General features: G+C 36.0%; 1 protein-coding gene across 10 annotated transcripts in view; it reads right to left on the bottom strand.

The window, feature by feature from the left end:
• sema4d (sema domain, immunoglobulin domain (Ig), transmembrane domain (TM) and short cytoplasmic domain, (semaphorin) 4D) overlaps positions 1–27,073 on the bottom strand; it is a 72,614-nt gene that overhangs the window by 40,268 nt on the left and 5,273 nt on the right. For 6 of the 10 annotated variants that reach the window (XM_088628974.1, XM_088628975.1, XM_088628976.1 and 3 more), the window contains exon 2: positions 10,738–10,851. The exons of 1 other annotated variant lie outside the window; for it this stretch is intronic. In XM_088628974.1, the coding sequence (XP_088485100.1) occupies positions 10,738–10,748 (11 nt within the window). In that variant the 5' untranslated portion in view covers positions 10,749–10,851. Of the gene's footprint in view, positions 1–10,737; positions 10,852–19,893; positions 20,063–20,163; positions 20,294–27,073 lie in introns of those variants that run through there. 3 more of the 10 variants (XM_088628968.1, XM_088628967.1, XM_088628972.1) reach the window with 3 other exon arrangements.

The raw sequence follows: 27,073 nt of genomic DNA, 5'->3' as shown, positions 1-27,073 counted from the left end.
AAGAACGTTTTGGCTGTGAGGGCTTCACAGCTGAAATGTTGTGTTACTTTTTTTTCCTCCATTTATTCCATGCTTTTTTCTCTTTATTTATTCCATGTTTATTCCATGCTGAAAAGAGAAACAAAGTAAGAACATTTAGTCTGTGAAGCCCTCACAGCCAAAACGTTGTGTTTCTTTTCTTCTCTTCTTAGCATGGAACAAACTTTTAATTTATTCCTTTAATACTATAGAGCTTCGGGTATTAATTCTCATGGGTTTGCGCCCTCGCAGCTCCCATCAGTTCGGCCCTTCACCACTGGGGCTCAAACACAGGTCTCCGGCAGCACTCAACAGGGAACCAGCCGGCTGAGCTAAGGGGAGATCTCCCCTCAGCCCGGCGGCTTTGGTCTCTGCTATAACCAGGGAAGGGCGGTGACGTCACCGTAGTGCTGGGCGATAATTCGATAACGATAATTAATGCGATATAATTTTCCTCGATATAATTTTAACAAATGTTCGATATGTATGTTTATGCTTTGCGCATGATATGCGCATGCGCACAAAATACTGCGCGAGTGCACATGCGTGTTGCAGACCGTGGTGTTGTTTACCCACACAGTGGTGGCTGACAGGATTGTAGTTAGAGTGGAGAAATGAGCGACACGGAAGCAAATGTAGTGCTGCCAACGACCAGAAAAGGTCATTCAACTTCTGTAATTTGGAGATTTTTTGGCTTTTTACGATCAGACATAAAACAGAGCACTTTAAACTTTGCAGTCTGTCTGAGCCATCTTCTATGTGTGTTTTATCACACTGCAGTATTTAATTTTTCTATTAAGATATTTATTTTGTAAATTTTACTCATGCATATTTTTACATAAAAAAGACTTGAACACTCTTTACCTCAGATTTGTTTTATGTTTCTGCTGTTTGGCAAGTGTTTGTTGTGTTCTTAAAATAAAGAGTTGTTTAATTTACCAATTAACTGTCTGGTTTCTTCAACTTTTACGCATGAGAAAAAATCTGCCTTTAAACTTGAAAGAAATAATGATTTGACATTTAACGGGATCATTATCGATATCGACTTATATGAAAATTTTTATTGTGATAATGTTTTTGGCCATATCGCCCAGCCGAAATCTGTACAAATTCTGCAGTGCTGGACACAATCATTAAACTGAAAGTGCCAGCCAAGTTCACCGTAGCTTCTACATGCGTTCAGTGCACAACATAACAGGTTAAACATAAACTGACACAAGCATTGCTATCTCATAATTATGAGATAAGATATCAAATTTTTTTTTCTCTTAGTGGCAGCAATGCGCTTCCGTATACTGGAGAGCTAAAAGAGCAAAACATAACATTATGAACTGTTATATTTTCACTGAATGTTTATAGTTGTAGCGGCGAGGCTTATTAATAAGGCAGAATTAAGTGTTTCTGAGCTTCCCAAATGAGGCCCCATTTCTCTGTTAATCTCTGTGGTGCAGCCACAGAGAAACTATTCATGCAGGCTGCTTTAAGGTCCTTTGATAAGGTTTCCTAGGACAGCTCCCAAAGGGGGATGCACTTAGCTAAGCCTGGCTATCATGATCAATGGTCATCCATTGGCACCTATCTGTCTAGGGAGTGCGAGTTGGACATCTGGATTGCATTCCTAAGTGTCAGGAGTAAGTGACTCATATCTCACCTTTATCAACCAATCAGGGACTGGTAGGGCCGAGTAACCCACGTGGGACTCTGATGCCCATGGAACTTTCAGCCAATCAATGAGCTGAAGTTCCTCCAGGTAAAAACAGGCAACACAGAGAGCCTGTGAGATTCAGAAGGGATTCAGTAGAATTCTGTGGACTGTCCTAAAGGGAATTCAAAGGAGAATTCCAGGGCAGGACGGCCCAGGAGCAGAAGGCTCCCAAGGGCAGGACATTCTCGCAGCGCGCCTCTTGACCATCCTGAGACTCAGCCCGGACAATCACGGAACGGCCACTGTGTCCGAGTGCCAGAACTTTCCTTTGTTCTAAGAGTCTAGAGCGGAGGTTGCCAGAGAGTAACCAGAGGATCCACTCGAGGTTAGCACCAGCAGCAGGCCTCGTGAACAGGTCGGAACTGTGGACAGCTGAATCACTATTCAGAACTAGCTCTTCATCAGGAACGAACCGGTCCTCTTCCTGACTTGCTGGGACCCACAGTCATTTTTTCTCCTGTGCGCAAACTGTGCTAGTTAAAGCCAACACTAACTAGCCGGTCAGTGAGCATCAGCAGCGCACCGTCGCAAGCCACACAGCACAGCCTGGCACCGAGCCAGAGAGCGCGGATTGGACAGCAACAGCCTGCAACTGTTTCTTTGTGCCCGCAGGAGATCTGAATCCCCAGAAATTGGATGAGTATTCAACTTCAATGCATTACAGCTCGAGAATTCAATTGTTATCCAAACCAGTTGATATCAATTTAATTCCTAAGAGTTATGTACTTGCTTGAGTATCTAATGTAGAAGTTATAACCAAGTTCATTTATGAAACGGTCTTAATGAATGATATACTGAACGTATGTCCTCTTGATATATGTAACACTTCGTAACTGACTGAATATATATATTTTGTATTCTGATAACCCTCACGATAAGACCTGTTAGGTTTATATGCATATTTTATGTATTAATAAATGTATCCTCGTGTATTAGTACCTGTGTGTGTGCATTGTTTGAGTTATGTCGCATGGTTGGATTCTAAAGCCATCAAAAGAAACAACTTTGTGATTTACTGCTACAATTAATAATTGTCTCAGTAAATGCCCAAACCCTACAGAACTGGTGCCTTCAGAGAGCCACTACATTACATTTTGGCTATGGCAACGTTACATATTTGGCGTCCCTGAGCCGGTTTTCTTACATATTTGGCGTCCCTGAACGGCTATGAAACATTACATAGTCTTAAACACTTTACACATTATAAAATAATATACAGTATTCAGTGCTGAGATAAAAAAAAAGATATTAGCGCTTAATAATTTACATGTAGCACAAAATGATAAGACTTCTCATATGCTTAATACAACATATACAGTTAAATGTAATAAAGTAAAAAAATGGGTAGGGTCTCCAATAACTTAACCCCTTCACCTCCACTACAGTGGAGATGCTATAAGCCCAAACAGAGCCACAATTTTTTTCTCGCTGTCCAAAACAGAAGCATGAAAGTAACCAAGTCTAAAAAAATGTTTCTCAAGTTTCTACCTCCCAGCACTCATTACTATTTGGCATTCAATTTGTACATTATGAAATTGAGAAGCAGTTTTGTTCTGCTTTTTATGCTTACTATGAGATATATATATATAAATAATGAATCATTTAAAAAAATTCTAATTCAATAATAGTGATCATCTTTTACAGGTGTTTCAATCAATAATAAAAACAAAACTACTGCTCTCTCATAAAGCTAGCAGTATTTTTTATATTCCATAGAATGCTTATCAAAAGCCTTTGACAGTGTACCAATATAAAAGAGATTTAGATGATTAAGGACATTTCAACACTTTTGAGATGGCTCATGATTTCAAGACTAAATGACAGCCTCTTTTGTGTTCTGCACCTGCCACAGTCTCACAACAGCTGTAGGCTTTATAACAGTGACAAGAGAATCCCATTCAAACGGAGAAAATTTACTACGGTCTGCATGACAAAGGGCAAAATTAAGCAGGGTGCAAAAGTTACACCATCAGGAGTCAATAAGATTTCACAAACAGCTTTGCAGATATCTCCTTCTAAGAAAATGCAAAACAAACACCACATAGGAAAAGCAAGCAGTAAATACAAACTCAATTAAAATTAGCTTAGTGATTGTGTCCCACCCAGTAATTAAAAAAGCTTTACTGCAATGCTTCAGTATGGATCAGAACTGCATGCAAACACAATTTCTTAGTTTTTCTTTTATATGATTGATATTGATTTTTTTACAATTTATGTTTTTTTGTAATAAAAGTGCCTTATGACACTGAAGCACAGAGCTGGAGGCCTTATTTATGAATATAGCTCTACGGAATGGTAGGTATGTAGAAAAAAACAGATCTGGCTAAATATTGGTAAATTACTTAATGTTCCATTAATCCATAGGGAATGGGAGTCTGGGATAGTATATGGACAATTCAAAGATAAGACTGCTTTCTCTTTTTGTAAGGCATTTAAACAATTTAGAATGAAATTATTTTCTGAGGCAAACTGTTTTCAGTTATTGATTATACCACTGTACAACTTCATGCCTTGAAATCACTTTTACCAGCAACCAAAAGTACTGGATAGACAAAATGTATTTCTTCAATCAACTGCATAGAATCTCAACATTATTGTTCTTGTGTTCATCACCTTTCATTTCCTAATGAGTAAATTCCATAATACAGTATATATATATTTTACTAAACTGTAATCAGCTACTATCAATTACAAAACACATTTAAACAGATAAAGATATCCTTAAATGGTTAAAGCTGCAAAAAAAAACTTGAGAATACTCATGATGCATTTTAAAGTGCAACAGATGCTGAATTTCAAATTAGCTGACATTGAGAATTACAAAAAAGGATATGTGTTGTAACTATACTCTTTATGATCTTAGCACAGAGATGTGCTCTGCTGACAGCACAAGAGAGAGAAACCACCTTCTGGACAACAGTGCTTGTGGCTGTGTTTCCTTATGCGTCCTGAACAATATGCCCCTATGGTGGCCTGAGAGGACATTCTGCAACTCCCCTGTCTGAAAGCTTTGATCTAAAAAAACAAACCTTTGAAGTGTGACACGCACACAAAACATTACTGCCATTTCAGAGATGCACCCTCTTTCTGGCTCTTTATTGTAGATGTAAAATAACTGTTAAGTGGAATTTTAAGTAATCTGAATTTATGTATGTGATTCCACAAATTTTCTAAATGCTAGTAAGAATCTAAGATTATCCACTATTTAGTAGACCAGAACTATCTATTAAATGCAGTTAAAAGCATTTCAAAATGATGCATGTGATTCCATCCACATAAAACTGGGGAAAAAACCCAATTCACATTCCATAACTAAATTCATCTTGTACCAAACAAATAAATCTGCACCATGACATGCATTAGAAGAAAGTTTTAAAGAAAGTTAGTATTAATATTTTTCAATATTAAAGGTGCTACTTACTATGTGTTTTTTATTTCGGGAGACTACTGGAGCACTGCTGGACCCAGCAGCTCTGTTCAAAAGTGTCCAAAAAAATCCAAAGCGAAAAACCCAAATTTCCGGTATCTCACTTATACTCTTATCACCCGATAAAAAATGAGAATGATAGGAAAAGATGTTTATAATGATGAACTGTTACAATAATCAGTCTCGGTGTGATACTGTTGCAGTAAAGAGCTCTGACACTGTATAGTGGCAATGTCATGGTTGGATGACAATGTACCCTAGGGTCACTAAACTGTATTTCAACAACAGCAGTGACAATCTGTTAGGCAAGAAGATTTAGGTCAACAGAGGTTGACAAACCAATGATATTATAGATTTGCAATTAAAACAAAAGCAAAGAGGAGTATGGTTTGCAGAATGGCTACACTATCCACATTGAAGTGTAAAGTCAAAATCCATAAAATTGATTTCTTGTGGTCTACTTTCTGTACATTGACCCCAGAAAAGGAAATTTCAGGATTTAACTCCAGGCACAAAACTAAGCAAATAAGAATGGATGAATAAAAAAAAAAGTTACTTTCTGACATTTTCCTTTTTGTATCATTGCGTGTTCTATTTCTTGATTGCCTTCACAACTGTGGTGCACAAATCAACAAGATTTATTTAGAAACAACCTCCCACTCTCTCACAGATATGATGGACTCATTGAAAGACTTATACTGTACATTACATCCAGGTGTAAAAAGTTACTAAGCTACATGGTATCAATTGTATACGATTAAAACTAAAGGAAAAACTAAAAAAACATTAAATAAGAAAACTCAAATCAAACAGTTGTGTTCCTCAATAGTTTGACATGCAAGGTTGGTTACAGCAACAACTAACAACTTTTTTGTATTATCTTACAGGTAGTAGACTATATTCTGTGCAGTAACACACTTTCACTTGAATTCCATTAAGTAAATAAAAAAAGATTTTTGTGAATTCTAACAAGGTTTGTTCTCACAATGGGACATCTTTTGTCCTTAACTAGCTTTTTAAAAAAAAATCATGTTTTTTTTTAACAGCAAAAAGAAGCTTATCTAAAGGATGAATCTTCCCAAACTGAAGTTTAGCAGTTTTGGTTCACACCAAAATTTTAAAATAAGAGACTGCAATGATACATTCAGAAAGGCTGCCAGTGGCCACTCTAACCATACAAAGCCAAGTTGAGGAACAGCAAAAAATTTAACTGCCTTGGTAATAAGCACCCTGAGGGCCAGAGGAGAAGACTTCCAAATTCATGAGCTTTGGAGGTCACAGGTCAAGGATCACTGCACCAGCTAGGGTAACAGTTTTCTTTGACTTCACCTGACATTCACATTTAGCTAAATGTGACCTTAGCTCTGTGGAGATCTCAACTCATTTAGGGCCATCAAGAGTCACACCAGCAGCCATTGATATGGGTAAATAGTAAATATCTCCTATTATCTATCAACGTATCAATTCCAATATTAATCAACGGAATATATGCAGTAAGAGACATGGAGATCCACACATTTCAAGCAGTTGTAGCTCAAAACACTTTAGTAAAAAAATATTCAACAAAAAAACATCTGGACAAATATGACAATATTACATTGTCTGCAAGGAACACACGATTCATGAATTTCACTCCTCTGGTAGACTTAGAAAGAAATGGTGAAGAGAATCTACTACTAGGTGACTTGGCTGAGAATATCTGCCAGCATACTGAGGGGGGGCTGACAATTTATATATTCATTCATGGAGAAATGAGATGACTATCTAAACAAGCCCGTCAGCTTCGTCTGACAGCTACTTGAACCCTGAACCTTTAAGATGTGTGGCCTTAACCTGCTGCATCTCTATCACAAATCAGATACAAGCACTCATACGTGAGGTGGCTGAACATGCTAGCCTTCTTGAGCGACGGCAGTGGCGGCTGACTTAACATCCTAGAACGGACTGTCACGATTCAGATGTATAATCATCCCCCTGTGGTGACAGGCCTTCCAGAATTACAAGCACTGGGGGCAGGGGGAGGGCTACTAGGTAGTGCTCTAAATTCCAGTCTTCGCTTTCAATATGCACTGTTCACAAGTAACTCCACCATCACTACCCTAACCCCTTTAACCCTAACCCAAGTAACACATTTCCAGTTAATAAGCCAATAATTGAAATTTTGTCTTAGTGAATGTTCATTGTCTCTTCTTAGCCATTTTATTTTTTCTGCACAACTGCAGTTGGCTCCCTTTTGTGGAAGAAAGAACAGAACTGCACTTTTGGAAGTGGTAGGTGAAAGTTTCTAACAAGGTACAAGATTACAGAGATTTGAATGTTTGAACAAAAACGCTATCAGTACTAAAGCACTAATGTGACATTAGAAGTAGCTTAATGTCAACATCGCTATCAAGGAATTTAATACACCAAAAGATCCTTCACACCACCACTAAAAGAGGAAAAAATGTTTACCTTTATTTAAAAAAAATACTATCAATATTTCCTTGACAAGGACATCTTCTAGACTGAGTTCTACAGTACTAATAATAAAGAAGCTTATTTCGTGATTCCACCTTCTTCAAGGTAGAAATACATTATGTTATTCCCATTTAAGCAGCAATATGTATATATTCTTTGCAAGAAGGAAGCAGAAAAGAAAGCACATGAAGTGTTAATCAGGAATCATATATACACCTGACAGAGTAATTGTCAGTCTACTGACCGCTACATTAGAAAAAAAAATCTGTATGTGAAGGACATATTCTGTTTAAACACAGAATTAGTTTTTTCAGACTAAAGTCTAAATCACCAAACCCCAAGACAGCATGAATTTTAAACAGTGCCATGGAGAGAAAAGCTTTGTTTTGTGGCAGTGACAGGGTCAATTCCTCACTTCTTCTTAACTTCCTTTTGGCAGAACATTTATCATTCTTCCAGACGAACAATTGTACTCAAACACTGACCAGCACAGGCAGAACAATGGACAACTAAATGTGGCCCTCCATCACTCCCAGCTATGGTTGCTAGGATACCTTTGATCCTTTAGGCAGCTTGTCAAAGCTCATCACTTATTTAAAATTTCACCATGAAAATGTTTTCTTGTTAATTTTGACTTCTAAATTTTCCAGTTTTTAAAGATGACTTTGAAATGCAATGTTTTGGAGATCTTTTCAGCTTTGTATTAAAAAATCAATCAGTATCATTTCCTAATACCTTTTTTATACAATGTTATCTGCTTTCTAAACTTAAGCACCTTCATATTAGATATTATAAAACATTTTTTTACAAAAATGAATTCCTTAATACATACAGATGTCTAATAGTGTTAAGAATAGTTAAGAATTAAACTTAATTTTCTGTTTTGAATTTAATAGCTTATTCAATTGATAATTTATTTTAAAGTCAGTTACAAGTTCATTAGAAACAAATTGTAAATAAAATTCAATGCAAATCACACTGAGGATTTCATGTAAGGAGTTAATGTTGATATGTGATTTTCTTGTGCTATGAACAGGTGCTGCACAGTATGTAGCACACAACATGACCAGTCCCTGTATAAGCCCCAGTACACAAACCTGTTTCCTGTGACATCAGTCACTTAAAATAAACATTTCAGCTAAATCTCTTTAGTTTTATCTTATAATGAAAAAGTCTAGGATCCTGTCCAACCTTTCTGGATTTTCATATTTCTAATCTTTTTTTAATTACTTGACAAGAAAAACGTTTTCATGTTGGCAGTATCACACAAATAATGGTAACAGTTTTAAAAGACTTGTTAAGTCATCTAAAGTTGCAATAAAAGGTCTAGTACTCTGACATTTTACTAAATAGTGAGAAAATATAGAACTTGTAAAATCAATGTTATGTGAAAGATTGCCAGTGCTGTCCAATATACCGTAGCTGAAACAGTGATTCTTTTAACCATTTGCTTTTATAAAACAACAGTTTGATTTTTCACATTTTGGCACTGTACCTCTTTTTATTGTTCTGTTGATAAGTCGATTTAAAGGTCATGGAAATATAGTATGGATGTTGCATACATTGTTACACAGAAATTAAGTTGTAATATTTTATGCTATATAAATAACTGTCATGTATTAAAAGGAATTTAATGTTGAGATTTTTACTATAATACTCCCCCAACTACACAATACAACAGGCCTTAAATAATAAACGAAGCTATGCAATCAGATAATTGTTTTTGCATGCTCCATTTTGTGCTAGGTGCATATTTTAAGTATTACCTCAATGGAAAGTCAGCTAATTTTCATTATGTGAGGCTCTGCACCCACATATGTTGAGCATATTTGTACTGCCATGATGACAGTTTATGGGTAGCTGAAGAACCAACTGCGTTAACAGGTTACTCTATTTATACCTGAACTTTCCCAACGATAACCAACCAAACAGAATCCAGTACACTGTGACCCCACTGTGACTCCACAGATTAATGTAGCATCTACCTTTTAATAAGACTTTTTATTTGCGTTCGCAATTTTTTTAAAGTACACTCTTTTGAAACAGTGTTTTCTGCAGCACAATTTTATCTTGTAGGTCTACCCCAGTTCAAGAAGACCTTAGACAAAACAGTGAAAAACAAACTAATTTCTCATTGAAAGAATGAACCTGAAGAACATGATGTAACATCAGATGAAAATTTCATAAGTACTCACCTGGACATTCCATACCTATTCTAAGACGTTTTTAAAATCTAATTTTATAATGCCTCCATTTACAATCTATTATTGGAAGAGCAACATCTAAAATGTAGTTTTCTTTTTTTCCTGTAACAAATATTCATATACATAGCAAACTAAAAAACAATGTCATGGACCTTACCTCCTTCAACACTAGCTGTTCTGGAGTGAATGCTTAAAGCATCAGTAACAGACAAGGTTTTCAGCAACAAAAAATACTAATCCAATATTATATACCAAGAAACTGAATTGTTTAAAGTGGATTTGCTGACCTGAAGTGACTTTTTTCATAAGTTACAATTAGCAGTAGTGCTAATTAAATATTTACATTTGCACCCGTGTGTGCACCACGAGGGATTTATTGTCCAATAGCCAGAAAGGGTGGCGAAACACACTTTTGACAGCAACAATAATAAACGGTAAAGTAACTATAATATATATACTGAACTGCCTGAATACAAACAAATGTCTGTAACCCTGCATTATTTCCTTCCCCAATCAGCTGTCCACAACACTGGATTGCAAGTTGCACTAATTTTTGTGGCCTATTTTTTGTTCATTGTTTGCACTGTGAACTTAGAAATCCCAGGACAGAGCAGCTAGTTGGTGGCACTGGTTCAATATTTCCAAATGAATGGTTTTACGAAGAAAACAAAAGCAGACAGCAGCGACTGCAAACATACCAGAGCAAATGAGGATGCAAATTAACCACAATGCAAATCACGTAAGTTTCAGTGGGACAAGAGGCCTTTATATTCTTGATAGGGTCTGTAATCTTTGACAGCACTAAGCAATGATGATCATAAAGATATAATATACAGTATGGTAGTTAATAGCAGATGCAAATATCATCCTTAAGGGATACATTTCCTGAATCGGTTGTGACTGAATATTAAACAAAAGTGACTCACTTGACTGTCATAGTTTCAATGGGTAAATATTCCCAACTTGTTCATAAAAAGTTCAGCTCAGCAGTCTTCAGTTCAGTAGTAAGGTCCACCCAAATGTACTCAAACTGGTTAAACCTAAGAAAAGGCCAAAAAAGAAAAAAATTAACAAGACAGTTTGCAAAATTTAAGAAAAATTAGATGCTTTAGAGTATACAAAAAAATGACAGGTCTATAAAACGTGCATTTATGAATGCTATTTATACCACACCCAATGCAAAAGGCCAATCTTTCTTTGTATTACCAAACACACATTCTTCCCCTTCATAAATCCTGTTCATCCACTGTCTTTTCATCTAGGCCAAAGTTCGCTGTAAGTCCTTTTAGCTAGTGTGGGGTCATTCTGCCTATCTGCAAATCTCAAGAAATAAAAATGGGTTATAGGTCACTTGAAATTTTTCTAAATGCGAACCATATACATTAACCCGAGGACCTTCTCTTGGCCAAGTAGATGTAGGCTGGAACACTATTTTTAAACCTGAAAAAAAAAACACAGCCCCTAGTATTTCCTTTCAAAAGACACTTTCGTAAATCAAGCAAGCTGGCAGCTATGCCTGGCTTGCTCACAATTAGTAAAGCGAGAAGTAGTAGTCACCATCTTTGTGGGGGATGCCGTTACCATGGCTACCGGAGTAGCCACTGGGAACAAAGTGCCTGCACAGTGAAATCTAACAACCATGCTTACAGAATGATCTTAAGGATACTGAAAGAAATGCAAGGATACTGAAAGAAATGCCTCACAAGCAGACACACAGTTCTTATCACAAACCTGAAAGTTTCCCATGACGAAGCTTGCATGCATGCCTACATATTTCTTCCAAGTACATGGAGAGATTTAAAATATCTTTTTTGCTTGACAAATTTTGAAAGGAAAGGCAACAGCAGTTCGGCCTCAACACCAGGATCATGAGAAGGGGACATAAATGGATAATAAATGCATAATCAGGAATGAGGACAGAAGGCACTTATTCACATGAAGGAGGTCAGGAATCAATGGAATAAGGCTGCCAAGTCATGTTGCAACTGTTGTGTCACTGTTGTGTCTTGGATCATTCAGCTACTCTTCACTAGCCTCCTCTCATTTGCAATTTCCTGTTTCTTCGATTCCTAGCATGATCAGCCATTACAATGCCTTGCGTTCAAATGCTTCACAGCTTGTCGAACGTGAAGTCTCTCCATTACTTTCAGTTTTTGACACAATGCTATCCATTATGGACATCATCCCCACAGCCATGAGAAGCACCATGCTAAAAGACTGACTCTTGAACTCCTGAATCATTGAGTGAGCCTCTGTTGGTTGAAGGGTGTTTCTTACTATGAAATATACCAGACAATGACTCTAGCAAAACATTTGATGACTACGCCTATTTAAATATCCAAACAAAACACAAAAATCCAAATACACTTAAGCAGATGAATCTGTAGTCAACCTGAAAATATTTTCTTCTCTAAAACTGAACAGCCCTGGAGGATTCTGCTGCTATACTACAGCACCTTTATAGGAATATTGAATGGAATATAATAAAAGTAATGCACAATGTTCAGACTGCAAAACTCTTGAGTCTCACAGGGAAACAATACTTAGTCAAAGCCTAGTTTTTGTTGCTATATTAGCAAAATAATCATGAACACTGATGCGTTTCCTTCACCCTCTATAGAATGTGCTGTAGGATCCAGACCATCTCTTTTCCACAAGGGTATCCATATTTCTCCTGGTTTGCCATAATACATTCCAAAATGTTATTGTTTCTCCCCATCAACAGACACCCCCACCGTTCAAACAATTCTCGAGAAACAGATGCTTGAGGAAGCCATCAACTTATCAACTGATACGTCTGCTTTCTTCCCCATTGCAGTCTATTCCAAATTTGTGTATGTGATTCACATCTCTTTAGCATTCAAAAATTACAGAGGTATCATGGGACGTGACCTTGTGACCTCTTAGCACACAAGCCGCCAATCTAATTATACAGCCATTCGGAAAATATAAACAGGCTCAAAAAAGACAATGAGCAACAACAAGGTACTGACGAGTTTGCATAACTGACTGCAATAACGTTTTTTATTATATTTTTCTCAAATATTTGTTCATCTACTGTTCGGACAAGTCATGATTAAATGAGTAAATCATTTAAGGATCATGAGATAGACATGTATTTAATACTACATTGTTAGATTTATGGGGAGTCCTTTAAATATATTTTCTCTCTCGTTTAAAAAGTGTACAGAGATGCAGACAGGCATGTAGCTTAATTCAATGAAAACCCCTAGGAAAAATTCTAAAACTAAAAATTTGTTTTGGGGATAATGCTTAGCTTGGAATAAAAAACACCTTTCTAACAGAATCGCACCCTATATTTGTAACACTGACATGCTGCAATTCTACTTTACAGATGGAAAGCATAAAACTGCTTATTGACATTTAAACATTTATAGCACCCCTGCCTTTCAAGCCCTAATAATTATGCAGTTTCTGTGTATTGCATGCATGATGTGGTCAGTATGTATATACTGCTAACCACTATGTGTCTGTCCTATGATTTGTATTTCCATATAAAATACAGTTGCTGCACTGAAATAAATTATTACTAAGTTTGGCTACTATGACTAAACTAATGGAGAAGAAATATAACCAGTTTCAAGAGTTTCCAAACTTGAACTGATGGAACCTAAATATGAGGGAGGCCCACACCCAAACCTTAAATTTTCATTAATTAAAGAAGTATGCATCCATGATGGCTAAGTTAAAATACTATTTGACAATTTTCTAAAGAGAAACACTTTAGTATAGTGCACGTATGGTCTTTGGCTTGGCTATGACATTGCTTTAAAGTTCTGTTCAAGTGCACCACAAGATACTAAATGGGTACTAAACAGCCAAAGCATGCAAGCTGCAGTTCACTCTACAAAATAAAACAGCTTTATGCTTGTTAACACAGACTTGGCTAGAATATAATTATAAAAAAACATAAAATATCCCTAAATTAAAATGTTTTAAAAAGATTATTTCTAATGATTCTAGAAGCAAAAGCAATAATGTTGCTTTGTGAAGCTTCTTAGAGTATTTTCTAAACATAACAGATGGGTGTCATCCTCATACTGTAAGTCAGACATAAATTATATCTAATTGTCAATTCAAGAAACCCAGACAGTCTTTTGTTTTCAGACACTAGCATTAAACAGAGTTGCAGACCAGGAAATGCAGCTTTTCAAGGCTTCGTTAAAATGCCAGAGGACTCCAGAGGGAGGAGAATGTTATGGATGACTGAACTGGTTCAGCTGATACAGAACAGCTTGAATTACAAACATTCACACCATAATAAATAGAGGTAAGGATGGGTATAGAGCAGAAAAGGAGATTATCATTACATGCTAAATTTATGGGTTTGAGATAGAACCGACCTCCTAATTTCAGACCAAAAACATTGCCACCACTGTAGGGAACATTTGTAGTTGAAAGCTTTGTTCTAAAAACACTGCATTTCAGATATTCAATATTACAACTAAAAAGATTAACTGTTTCTAGAAAGCACATGCTACATTTAATGCCTGTCAGCCAGTAATCTGTAAGAAAATGTTTCAGAGAATTTTATTTGACAATACCTTCAAAAATACTGCACTGTGCAGATCTTTGGATTATAAATGTGGTAAATTTACCCAAAATATAATTCAACATAACATCACATATAGAGCAGAACGTAAAAGTAATTTGGAAAGTAAAGTGGAAGCTGCTTTTCGGAAAGTGCTAGAATTTCCATTCCTCAACAAATGAGGGATTGAAGGCCATACTAAATAGAACTATCTGGAATAAATATCAAAATCAAGGAGTATAACCTAACACCTTTGTGAAATGTTTTATAGGAGATAAGACATGAAACACATTTAAAAAAATAAAGTATATAGATGTGTTCTTGGCATCATTTTTAGTGATTGATCATTCATGACCATATTTACACTGGAGTACATCATTACTGTTGCACAGTCCAGGGCTTTCCAATCCTGATTCTGGAGGACCACAGCTTTTGTTCCACTCAAACAATCATCTACTCAACCAGACCCTTACCTGACTTAAGAGGATTAATCTGAACTGCTCAATATTTTTGTCTTAGTTTTAATCATGTTGGAGATTGGCACTTCATGACTATTTCATGAGCAAAATAATATCTCAAACCTTATGAGCTGGAAAAAAATGCACTATTAAATATTCCAATCGAGTGAATTGTTACATTAAAACCTGGTCATTCATAGCTGGAATAAAAACTACCTCCAGGACCAGGATCAGACACAGAAAGGAACAAATATGCATCCCTGATCTTCTGGTGATGGCAAATATTAATCCGCATAATGTATTGACCCATGTTCAATCTCACCCCAATTGCTACAAAGATATTTTAATATTCCTGATAATCAAATGTAACAGAAACAGTTCTAATGATGAACCTCATTTGATTCTCAGTATACTTCTAGTTTTACCCCACTGTCATGTCACATGGTGTGTAGCAATCTTAAAACAAAGTCAAAGATGCACAAAATACGGAGCAAAATCACCGTGCCACATATTACATTTAAAACTGCAGTATATATATATGACAGTTACATTGATGACACAGTTATAAAGAACAATGATTTCTTTGTTAAAGGAATAACCAGTACTTTTCAACAGTAATGTACATATAACAAAATAACTTTGCAACACTGTCTGAAATGGGTGCCACCACCCGGAAACAGACTTCTTAGTACATTAAGTATCTTGCAGTTTACCTTAGGATGCCCATGGCATTTATTTCCCATAAAATGGTTTATGCTTCACTGACCATGATTGCCAACATGGAACAAATTTCCTATTCCCAAAATCTAGTTATTCCATGACACGTTAAGAGAGATATACCATTACATTGAATGTAAACAAGACTTAACTGCACTATATGAAAAGAGTAGCACACATTGTCTTTTTAGCAAAACCTCCACCAGTCAAACAAGAGTGAATCAATATTGTGTAACAGTTTACTCCCAAGCTGACATACTGTAGCACTTCAAATTTAATGTAGAGTTTGAATATTGTAAAACATGCAAAATCTCCTGGGCTTGTGAAAATCATGCTTTTGGAGGCTTGGATGAGATACAGAAGGACACCGTCTTCCGAGACATCACACTGACAGCATGCAGCATGGAACCAGTCACCAACTACACTTTATGTGGAATATTTTCACATTCAAATACATCAGAGGTGAAAACAGATCTTACTTTTAAATGCTAAGTACTCAAAAACATTTATCATACACTTCCATAGAGAAAAAAAAGAAAAAGTGACAGACATTACTGGATGACCCTCTTTTATCTGTATTCATGGGATTTGGTCTGGTCAGCATTGCAGAATTGAGAACAAAAGGGGGAGAATATGAAACAAAATGACAAGTCGGTGAAGTCGAACCAAAACAGATAACCCAAGGGATAAACAAGACATCAGCGGATTTGATTTAATTTAATGTCCTTCTGTTTAAGCATTCAGCTTTGAATATAATTAAAGATTAAAAAAATGTGTGTAGGCATCATTTTGTAATTTCACAAAATGAGACACCATAGGAAGTATCTAAATACTTTTACAAGGCACTGTACATTCTCAGGCTTAATTTCTGTTTTACTCTAACAAGCTCAAAAAACTTTTTTTTCCCCATCTTCAGAGAAGACTACATGGTGACTTCAATTCAATTATTCAAAATCCTCAAAGGCACTGAATAAAGTAAACCCAAAGAACCTTTTCAGAATCAACAAGAAAACAGAGAAAATAAATGGAAACCATTTTAAAGAGCATTTAAAACAGTACTTTATGTTTTACACAATGGGTTGTGAGTCTGCAACAAGCTCTCAAGCCATGTGTGAAAGCAGATACTATGAATTATTTTAATAAATGGTTAGACAAAATCCTCAGATAGATTAGCTATTAGAAACCAAAGTAATTACTTTTGTAAAATCCTTAAATGTCTTAAAACATATGACTAAATTATATTTGTAAATTGGGGTAACCACATGATAACACATGCAGTAGCTTTTTTTTGTAAACAGTATTAATGAAACAAACAGGAATGGATAAAAAAATTCAATAATGTCCAAAGCACTCAGTATTCACACAATGAGAAACAAAGACTGTCTAACTGTGGTAATTCCAGAGTATCTTGTTTAATACATTACTTTCAGAAATCAAATGCTGTTCCTAACACATAATTGCAGTGATTTTCAAAAATGCCAGAGAATTAAGAGCTGCTCGGGATAATCTTTTGGTTTCATAAGCGTTAAGCTTCAAAACCTCATTCAAGGAGATGTAAAATATTGTGACACAAGGTAAACTTGCAGATGAGAGGTCTTTGCTTATTTTACTAGGATGATGTTGATATGTACTGACATTATATTTATACAAGCTGGACCAACTGAAACTTGCAAATATGAAAACGGAAAGCAGGCCACAGACAGAGAAAATCAACCAACACTGTAGCATGAAATGAGCTGGAGCAGAAACTTCTTGTTTTGTGTTCTGGTTGTTACTGACCACAAATGCAAGAAAAGAAAAACATATGCAAGACATACTGTATAAAGAAGCAAAAAGAGAATAGATTCAGTATATTGCACTTTTACAATTCACATGAACTTACTGGAATGAATATTTTTGTTCTCCATTCTTAATAAACTAATAGTTTTAATAACTGTTTTCTACATATTATAATTATACACTGTGTTTGTAGTTTAAAAAAGCTTGTGTGTGTTTAAAAAGTGAGTGCAGTGTAATTAAATTTACAATAGGAGATCACCTTATGCTCTACTGCGTTCCACTTCATACAACTGTTGTCATGACTTTGTGCCCTGACTTGAGGAAGTAATTTTGCTGCAACGATGTGAAGGTTTAAATAAATCTAATAAAATCACTGTTATTTGTTCATTTCCAAATTTACTACCTGCATTAAACTTCAAGCAGGTGCCGTTAAACTGAATGGACATTTAATTAAGTTAATTTGTCCTAGATGATTAACGCAAGTTAATTCTTTCTAATGCAGAGAAAAAGGTGTCTTCCCAGATTAATGTAACTGCAGTTTAAAGTCACAAGAACTACATTTAAGAAGCAACAAAACAAAAACATATGTAGCTCAAAAACCACAGCTGTACGAGATAAAGGCATCCAATGTTTATTGCATGTATTGCTGCTCCAATATTTATCCAATGTTCACTTAGTGTGGTTGGCCACTCAAGGTCATCCTTACATGTGACCCCAGATGCTAGGCTAGCCTCTCTAATGTCAAGTGGACCCAAGGAAGCTAACATACCCTGCAGGCCCAGTGTTAGTGTAGAAGAGGTGCTTATACAATACCTCCCTTCGTGATATACCATCCCTTCCAGGGATTTTCCCCAAAGTTTTTGCTATCTTTATTCAAAAAATAAAACAATATATAAATCACCTGTACTGAATATATTGGTTGGAAAACATTAAGATTAATGTGTGAAAACATCAGTGGACTACAGTACTGTAGAATAAACACAGAAAATGATTTAAACAGTTAAACATAGAATAAAAAACAGTGTACTTAAAGAGGGCGTTCAATTATAGTTTGTTGCTGGTATGGTGGTATTTAAATATAACACTTCAATGACAAAAGGCTTTGTGCTACACTCTGCTACAAGCTCAGGGACTAAAAGCTGGAAGGCAGCAAGGGAAAGGGGCTTTGAAGTGTTGCGATAGCACTTGAAAAGACATGTTAAGTAGCTTTGATCTCCAAACGGAAAACCTGAAACAGAGACAGACTGAGGCAGAGAGAGTCCTTTAAAGAAGGGCTTTGAGGGTCACAAGCAAGTGATACTGTGTGTTTAAGGAACATGATGGCTAAAACAACACAAATTACTAAAGGTAAAAACACCAATAAAACTTTAACAGACACATTAAAAAGAAAGATAGGTTATAGGCTGAATTCCTGATTTGTTCCTCAGCTCTGTGAAGTCTGCTTTGTCACAGTTAGCAACAAAGTAAAAATACAACTGTGAACACAGCAAACCTTGAAAACAGTATTACCAGCATTAAAATGACACATTTCACAGACTACTAACCAAACGCATGATTTAAAAAATTCCAAAGACTTTTTAAAACCATTTTTACACTACCCTAAAAATGAGAATGGTAAAACTCCACATTCCTGAACAGAAATCCCACTATTAAATTATTCACTATATCTTTCAGAAATACCCTGATCTGAAAATGCAACATTACATTAAAAAAAGCTAAACACATACAAACAAAGCAAAAAAAACATATCATATGGAATTCACCTCATGTGAAATCCTACATCGTTGTTTTCAAGACTTAATAAGACTGTGAAGAAGATAATTTTACTGACTATATTCAAATGTAAAACATGCTTTTAAAATTTAGACATCAGAAGATTACCTTATGGTGGGAAAACATATTTTAGGCATCGGTGAAAATGCCATATGCCAAAAGTTAGACTCATTACTGTACTGACATACCGACAGAGCTTATAACTATGATGGCAAACAAAAAAAGGGTGTGTTTTGGCTCAGATCCTACATGCACTGTCTCTTCAAACACGACTACTAAGAAAAGCAATACAAAAGAATTCAATATTTGTCTTATTTCTGTATAGTACTTTGTCTTAAAATATCTGCACAGCACTAATAAAGCATTGTTGCTTGAAACGTGGAAATTACTGAGAAAATATATTATTTTTATAAATCACTGAACCAAAATTGCCTTTGAACGGAAGTTGTCCATTGAAACAAAGTTTGATTTTCAACTTTACCCTTGCAACTTTACACACCTGCACAGTTCAAGGAAAGGTAATGAAAGATGAGCCAAAACATCCACAATAGAGCTTTACTAACAGGTACAAGCTATTGGACAGCAAAAGTCACCTCAATCTTTTAACTTCATGGATTGGATACACAACAAATCCAAACACAAAACTGAAACAGGTTCAAATGGTAGAATAAACTGATATGACGCTGTAAATATCTGAAGTGTAATCCTCCATCTCCATGCAGTCTTCGTAACCCTCATCAACCGCCCAGTCAGTGAAAAGAAGCCAACCTACCCACAATAAAAAGAGAATAATACAGACTCACCAAGCAGCAGGGCATTCTTCACTATTCCTCAAGAAAACTCAAAAGGAGCTCCACTAGAGTTCTTTCAAAACCTCCTACCAAGGTGTCATGACCTTCCAAAGCAATGAGAATCATGACAGTAAAAACAACAAACTGCAACCAGAGTGAGCCTTTCCTCTCTCTCTCTCCCTCTCTCTCCTCCAGCAACCTCATTTAATTATTAAAGCCCCTGTGTCCAAAGAACAGCAGAGGAGAGGAGGAGGAACAAAAATCAATAACGTCACAACTTACCCCCGAGGTTGGAGGATTCTTCTTACCTCGATGGTAACGTTAGACCACTGTAGATATTTTTCTGTTCTTGGAATATGGGTCAGCAGTCCGTCTAAGCAATTGTAAGACGGAGACAAGTGAAATATTTTCTCTGGACAGCAACAAGGCACAAGAGTCCCCATGAGGAGGAGGGCTTTCATTTAAAGGTGATGTCAACTGTGCTCAGTGTCACAGCCGCCCATCTTCATCACAGTAAATCATTTTCAGTGGTAAAATGCTGTACTGTGCACACTCATAGGGATGGCTGCTTTCCCCCCTTGGAAACCACGTTACAAAGCAGCTTGGTTTGGCTGGCTCCAGACTTGAACTATGCAAATACAAATCAAATACTTAAGCGTTATGGAAAGAAAAGCCTGCACTGGGGGGTTGCAGTACTTCAAGATTAGAGCACAAAGCTCTACACTGAGAAACTAAAAGTTCCACCAGGCTCCGTCTAATCCTAAAAACAAAATAGGCAAAATGAAACATGACATTCCAGGGGCCTGCAAACCACCATCCGCATCTCAACTGTAGTCCAGCCAGTACATACAGTATGAGGTGAGTCCTATATCCTAGAGAACCAATATCAAGTGTGGTGTCTTACATCTGAAATTTGAATGACCTAACTGAATTAATTAAGTGCTTAAGAAGTCCAACCACATGCAAAAGCATGGGTGCCTACAACACCTGCAGAAACCTGGCATGCAATGACTGGAGTTGCCTACTTGTGCACAGACATCTAGGGAACAATATGAGGATTTATTTAAAAAAAAAACACCAAGCCATAAGGTCAAAGTGCCTTCCCTTGATGTACTACTATTATCCCCAAACACAGAAACATTCATGGCAATTATACAAAATAAATCAATGTGGTTATTCCAAGAAAAAAAAGTCTTAACAGCAAGAAGAATCGGGTTTGACAAAGCAGGATATGCTTGAATCTGGGTTGGTTTCATTTGCAGAAATGACCCTTAAGAATGTCTGGATTAGACCTACTACAGTATATATACTGCAAAAGATGTGACAGTGCTCAGATACATTCCCTCTTCTTCAAACTCACAACACACTGTTTGCAGCTTAAAGGGCTCATATAAACCTTTCAGTAATATACTAAATACTTTTACTTGTCAGGACTCTAAAATGATTTAATTCAATTTGGTCAATTTCCAAACATCCGCATCCCGGAGGGTGGCAGTAATCAACTTAGGCACATGTTTATGTCATTTTTGGAGACTGAAGACTTGTTCTTTCTGAAAGTAAGTCCTAGGATTGTCTTGGGACATGACAATGATGTGATTGTTCATTCTGCATGCAAGCAAACATCAGAGAAAAAGAGCAAAAACAGTTTATGACACTCCTTTGAGTTATGTGCAAAGACTTGGACTCTGTTGTTCGTGCTTGTATTTTTAATGATATTTTTCTAAATGGCTGATTATAATTAGACCAGTAGCAAATGTGCTAGAGATCACAAGACCATATCCTACTACACATTTGTTCTTTCAGGAAGAGCATGTGTGTCTTCAGCCTCTAGAGTAAGAGGTGTACGTTTACATTTATGCAAATGTTTTGGAAAACAATCACATTAAATAATTTGATAAATAAAAGTATTTCATATTATGCTAAGTTGTTTATATGAATCCCTGGAGATTGTGGATGCAAATACCTATTTTAGTTCACTTTCTAATTCAAAATTTGTCATTCAGCGGATACAAATTTTCCCTATCCAAACATTTCATACTGATAAAGCATTTATTGTACTAGGACATGTACAGTAAGTACATTTTTAGATATTCTTTGTAAAACAAATACTGAACAGGACAAACAACCTCACTTACTGCCCTTATAGTGCCCTTAACTCACTTTGGGTTCATCCTGATGTGACCACATTCCAACAGGACTACATGTCCTCATGCTGCTCATGTAACAGCTTTCTTGCAATATGCTCAAGTCAGATGCCATACTCAACTGTCTTAAACCCCACGGAATGTTTATGAGATCAGCTGAGATGACATGTGGCATCTGCACCTCTACAAGAGTAAGAATGGGACAGAAAATGGACAGTTTTTGTTTAATAATGCTCACAGCATGCAATTCATAGCTACCACTCCTGACAGTGGATAAACAACCTGCTAGCCTGCGATTCTCAAATTATACGCTATTGAACAACACTGTCTTCGGTTTGCCAATGTCATGTCTGTTAAATAAAATATCAGTGCCGTTATTATTATTATTAATAATAATAATAATTATTATTATTATTGTTGTTGTTATTATTGTTATTCCAATAACTTTATGATAAGTTATTCAATGTATATAAAACATACAATTCATGCAGTACACAGCACATACTGTATACTCGTGTCCAGCATCTCCTTAGTCTTTCTGAAGAGAATCCTTGTACCAGAAACCCAACCAGGGGCTGTTTTAGCTGCAACAGGGTAACTGTGATAAGGGATTTATTTCTTTTTCTTTTTATTAGAAAACGTATACAAAAATACTTATTTTCCTTACGAAAATAAGTGAAAAGCAACAGCATTCAAGATTCAGCTCCAGGATCTTCAGCATTCCAGAATATACAGGGATATTCACAACACATTAAAGCAGTCTTAAATTCTTCCCTGAAGCCTGTTAAAACTCACACAGAGATAAAGAAATAGACAATTGTATAATTTAAAGACTCCAAATTGCACCACTAAAAGATAGTACAAGGTGAATAGCATAAATATGCATTTATATTATCAAAATGTTAAATTTAGAGCAATTATATCAAGCCCTTAAAATATTCTGATTTGTACTACACAGCCAGTTGTTCAGCAAGATCAGTTTCCTGCAGTTTTGTTTTCACATCTTAAGTAAATTAAGAACTGTTAAGCGCTACAAACAATTTCTCAATGGCAGGAAATGTCCAATAAAACATTTCCCCTCAAGGGAAAAATTAAAGCCAAAGACAAGCTGTTTATAATTATTTCTCTCCTGGGAATCCTTAACTTGGATAATATTTTTAAATCATAAAAACATCTAAGCTTCTGATATTTTCTTGTTTTTGTGTAAACACAAAGTAAACACAGAAAACAATATGAAAAGACAACTGTGGACAGTTTCTTAACATAAAACTTTCAGTTCCGAGACACACTAAAGTTGAAATACAAATAAAAACTTAAAAATTACTGTATTTAGCACAATTACCTACTATTGAGATCTGGGATTTGCTAAGGTGAGTTTTCTGTTCTCTTCTGAGAAAGAGCTAATTGAATAATTGAGCTGTGTAAAGCTTGAGAATCATATTACCCTCATGTTATCTCACAGGACTAAACCCCAGAGATGACAGCATACATTAATGGAACGATACAGTTACACCTTTCAATACACAGAGAATATGGAGACATGGTTTATTTCACTGTATTTCACAAAAGATGCCAATTTCAAAATTTAGGACCAACATATGACCTTTGTGTCAGAATAGGCAGGATCAATGGTGCTCTTTGTATTGATTAAAACTGCTCACAAAATCTCACATCTGTTCTGAATGTTTAGCTTTTAATCAAAACCAGTTAAAAGAAACTATGACATGAAACCATTACCATTGGAAAAGACAATTCTTACAATTATCTCATGCTAAAAAAGCTGAAAAAAAGACTTGTAAGAAACACCAAAATACAGTATTTCATTTAATTCAATAATGTCTCATGATGATCTCATGCTTCCAATGGAATTCTTAACTAACAATGTTAACATTGATTTAAATTAAGCAACAGTATCGGGAGCATAAGTCATGCAGATATACGTTTCAACAGAATAAAAGTAAGATAGAATACGAATGTCAAACATATATCTGACCATTTAGCTTTAGCCACTGTAGTGTATGAAAACAAAATTAAAAAAGGCTAAAGCCTTCTGTCACTCTTTATGTGACTGTATTGACTTTAGATTCACCAATTTCTGATCCACTTAAGCGGCTGAGACTCTCCTTCAGTCGAAAACGAAAGACAAAAATAATTTTGAGTAGGTACAGTCAAGACTGAGTTCAAGGGAAAATTTGTGTTTATGGGGTGTTTGAGTTTTGTTTCATGCTAACTATTGCTTGTTTCTTGTTATATTACATCAATTGCATTTACCCTTGTCTTGCATACGGATAGCTGTCTAGGTCTGAGTTCAATACACATGTATTTACTGCTGTAAAACCTTTGTATTAAGAAGTGATGTGCAGGTTAGCAGCTTAAAAAGTATCTGCTAAGGGTGGGTAGGTCCTGGGTCGTTCAGATAGGCTAATGCGATATCACCACCACAGGCTCAGTTCATGGAGAAACTCCTGCACAGCATGAGGTCTGCATGAAATCTGGAAACTCAGTCCTCTTGGTCACTCAGCTTTGGTCTATATTCCCATTTATTTAATGACGGGCCAATTAACAGCACCTTAAATGGCAACAAATTGTGTGTGTGAAGAATTCACTCCCTCTCTCACTAGGTGAGCAAGGATCTTTCATTTCTTCAACACAAACACATTATCTTGGTTCTTCAATCAGCACATTTCTAACCCTCTCCCATAAAAGCACAGAAATGGAACTGTATCAAATTTCCAAGAGTGGATAGTAAAATCTGTTCTGACTGGAAGCTCTCTGTCATCCCAACTAATAAGGAAAGAGTCAGCTCTTATTTCTAGAACACGTGGAACTTTGAATTTTAATCCTTTTTAAATGCAGCAGTGAATTTGCTTTGTAAACTAATCTTGTTGTGATGCTTGGGGAAAAAAGCAGACTGTCCTCCCAGCACAATGCAAAATGACCGTTTTGCTAAAATTACTAATTGCATACTGGATCAAAAACAACCACAAAAGGGAACATTAGAGAGAATGAGAAAAAAGAAAGGTCAAAACATAAAAACAACCATAATACTTAGGTTTACATCATGAGTAATGCATAAATATAACCCAAAGTGCTGCACAGAACTTCTATAAATTAAGGAGAGAGATCAGCCAAGGTTCAAAAATCAGAACTGCACCCTTAGACATAGCTTGTTGTTCATACAAGATGGTAAGTGTTAATTTCATGGATGCATTGTGCATAATTCTGAATTAAGGTAAATTAAGATGATCCTGAGGGCACAAGTGGAAACTATGGGGAAGTGAATTTAAAACCGAGAACAGGGGGAACTTCTTTACCCAACAAGCTACCCAGCCATGTTGTTGTAGCAGATTCTCTGGCATATTTCAAAAAACAACTGTATGATGATTCTTTGATCAATCAACAGATACCTATCAAATGGGCTAGACGGGCCGATTGACTTTCTCTCAGTTGTAACCTTTCTACTGTTCTTATGATAGACTGCAATCTGACAAAGACTTTGCATAGTGTAACATACTGATAATGTTCAACTTTGCTGTAATTGTCATTGATTTTTTTAAATCCATGAGAATTGTACTCCATTAAAATCAGAAGATAAAATGTTCACTTTACTGTCATGAACTCTTAATATGAATGTCAGATCTTAAATGATTATGCAATGAATGACAATATAATGGCCAATGAGTATCTCTAGCTTAAACAACTTATATCTATCCATTTTCTGACCACTTAACTTCAAAAGGTACTTCTGCTTACTGTTGCAAACCTAACATTATAGCCCTCACCCTCCCAAACTTCTGAACTGCTGGTCAAATTAAGATGCAATGTGAAACTCCCAAATGTAAAATAATGCAGATATATTTAATCATCTGTCCAAGAGTGGGGTGACTTGACAGTTGCATGATTTTAGGTTTACATAATATCTTGGGAGTGCTATATAAATGCAAGGAATTAATCATTCTTATTGTCATAATCACAATTATATTTATAATTCAACATTCTAGTTGGTGTGTCAGTAAACATGTTTTAAAACAAGACACACATTTGTTAAAACCATAATACTTCAGTTACCATTCAGTTAAAAAGTGATTCTGGAGTTCAAACATTTCACATGATACTGGAGATAGAATTAATATAAAAACTGTGCTTTTACAAAGTTTCTCCAAGCCTTTCAGTACATAGCATTGCACTCTGAAATCTGGTTAAGTGATATAGTGTTCAAGTACAAAGGCCTTTTATGTTTACTGAAGTGGTAACAAAAATGTGCTGCCGTAGGCAATATTATATGAAAACAAAATGTGGTACCACGTCGAAAAAGAAAAAAATAAGTGTTCGCTCTATCATGCAGAGCAAGTGCAGAATTGTCACCTGTTCTTTAAGCATCTTTCTCTATTAAAATAATAACACCCTATTTCTGAACATTTACAATCTACTCTACTGATCACTCAGTGTTAACATAGGTAAAAGTCTGCAAAGTGTTTAAGGACACAAACACATTTTCAAATTCCTTTGTACTTTTTGGTAATGCTGTTATATTCAATGGCTATGACAATATGTTATCGTCAGTGCGAGTGCTATCTTATGCCCTTACTGTGACATTCAGTGATCTATTTCAGTATGTACAGTACTTCACATTATTAATACAGACAGACAACAGGGGTTAATGGTTTCAAGTGGATACTAACACTATAACACTAACAAAATACAAGAACGAGTCTAGTCTGCACCTCTGCACCACCTTCCTTTTAATAAGATCTCAAACGAGAACTGTCAGATTATTAAGCTTCTGCAAAAAAGCAGGAGCAACTTTAGCATTTTTTCAGCTGTTACACAGGGATGACAAAGCGTCTTTGCTGAAGAGCACCTGTGCCATTCTATCCCATTTCCTAACTCTCTGAGCTTAAGGCGCTCAGACACTTAGGAAGACTACACAAACACAGCTGACAGCTGGTTTCCCTGCAAGACATGCCTGCAGGAACGACTGCAAGGAAAAACACCACCTTTAATTAACATGCAAAAGTTGAGCAGACTCAATCAATAACTCCTAGGGA

This window comes from Lepisosteus platostomus, chromosome 4 (assembly GCF_059453375.1).
Source record: "Lepisosteus platostomus isolate fLepPlt1 chromosome 4, fLepPlt1.hap1, whole genome shotgun sequence".
NCBI classification, from domain to species: Eukaryota; Metazoa; Chordata; class Actinopteri; order Semionotiformes; family Lepisosteidae; genus Lepisosteus; species Lepisosteus platostomus.
The sequence above is the reverse complement of the archived record's forward strand: the minus strand, read 5'-3'. Positions and strand labels throughout refer to the sequence as shown.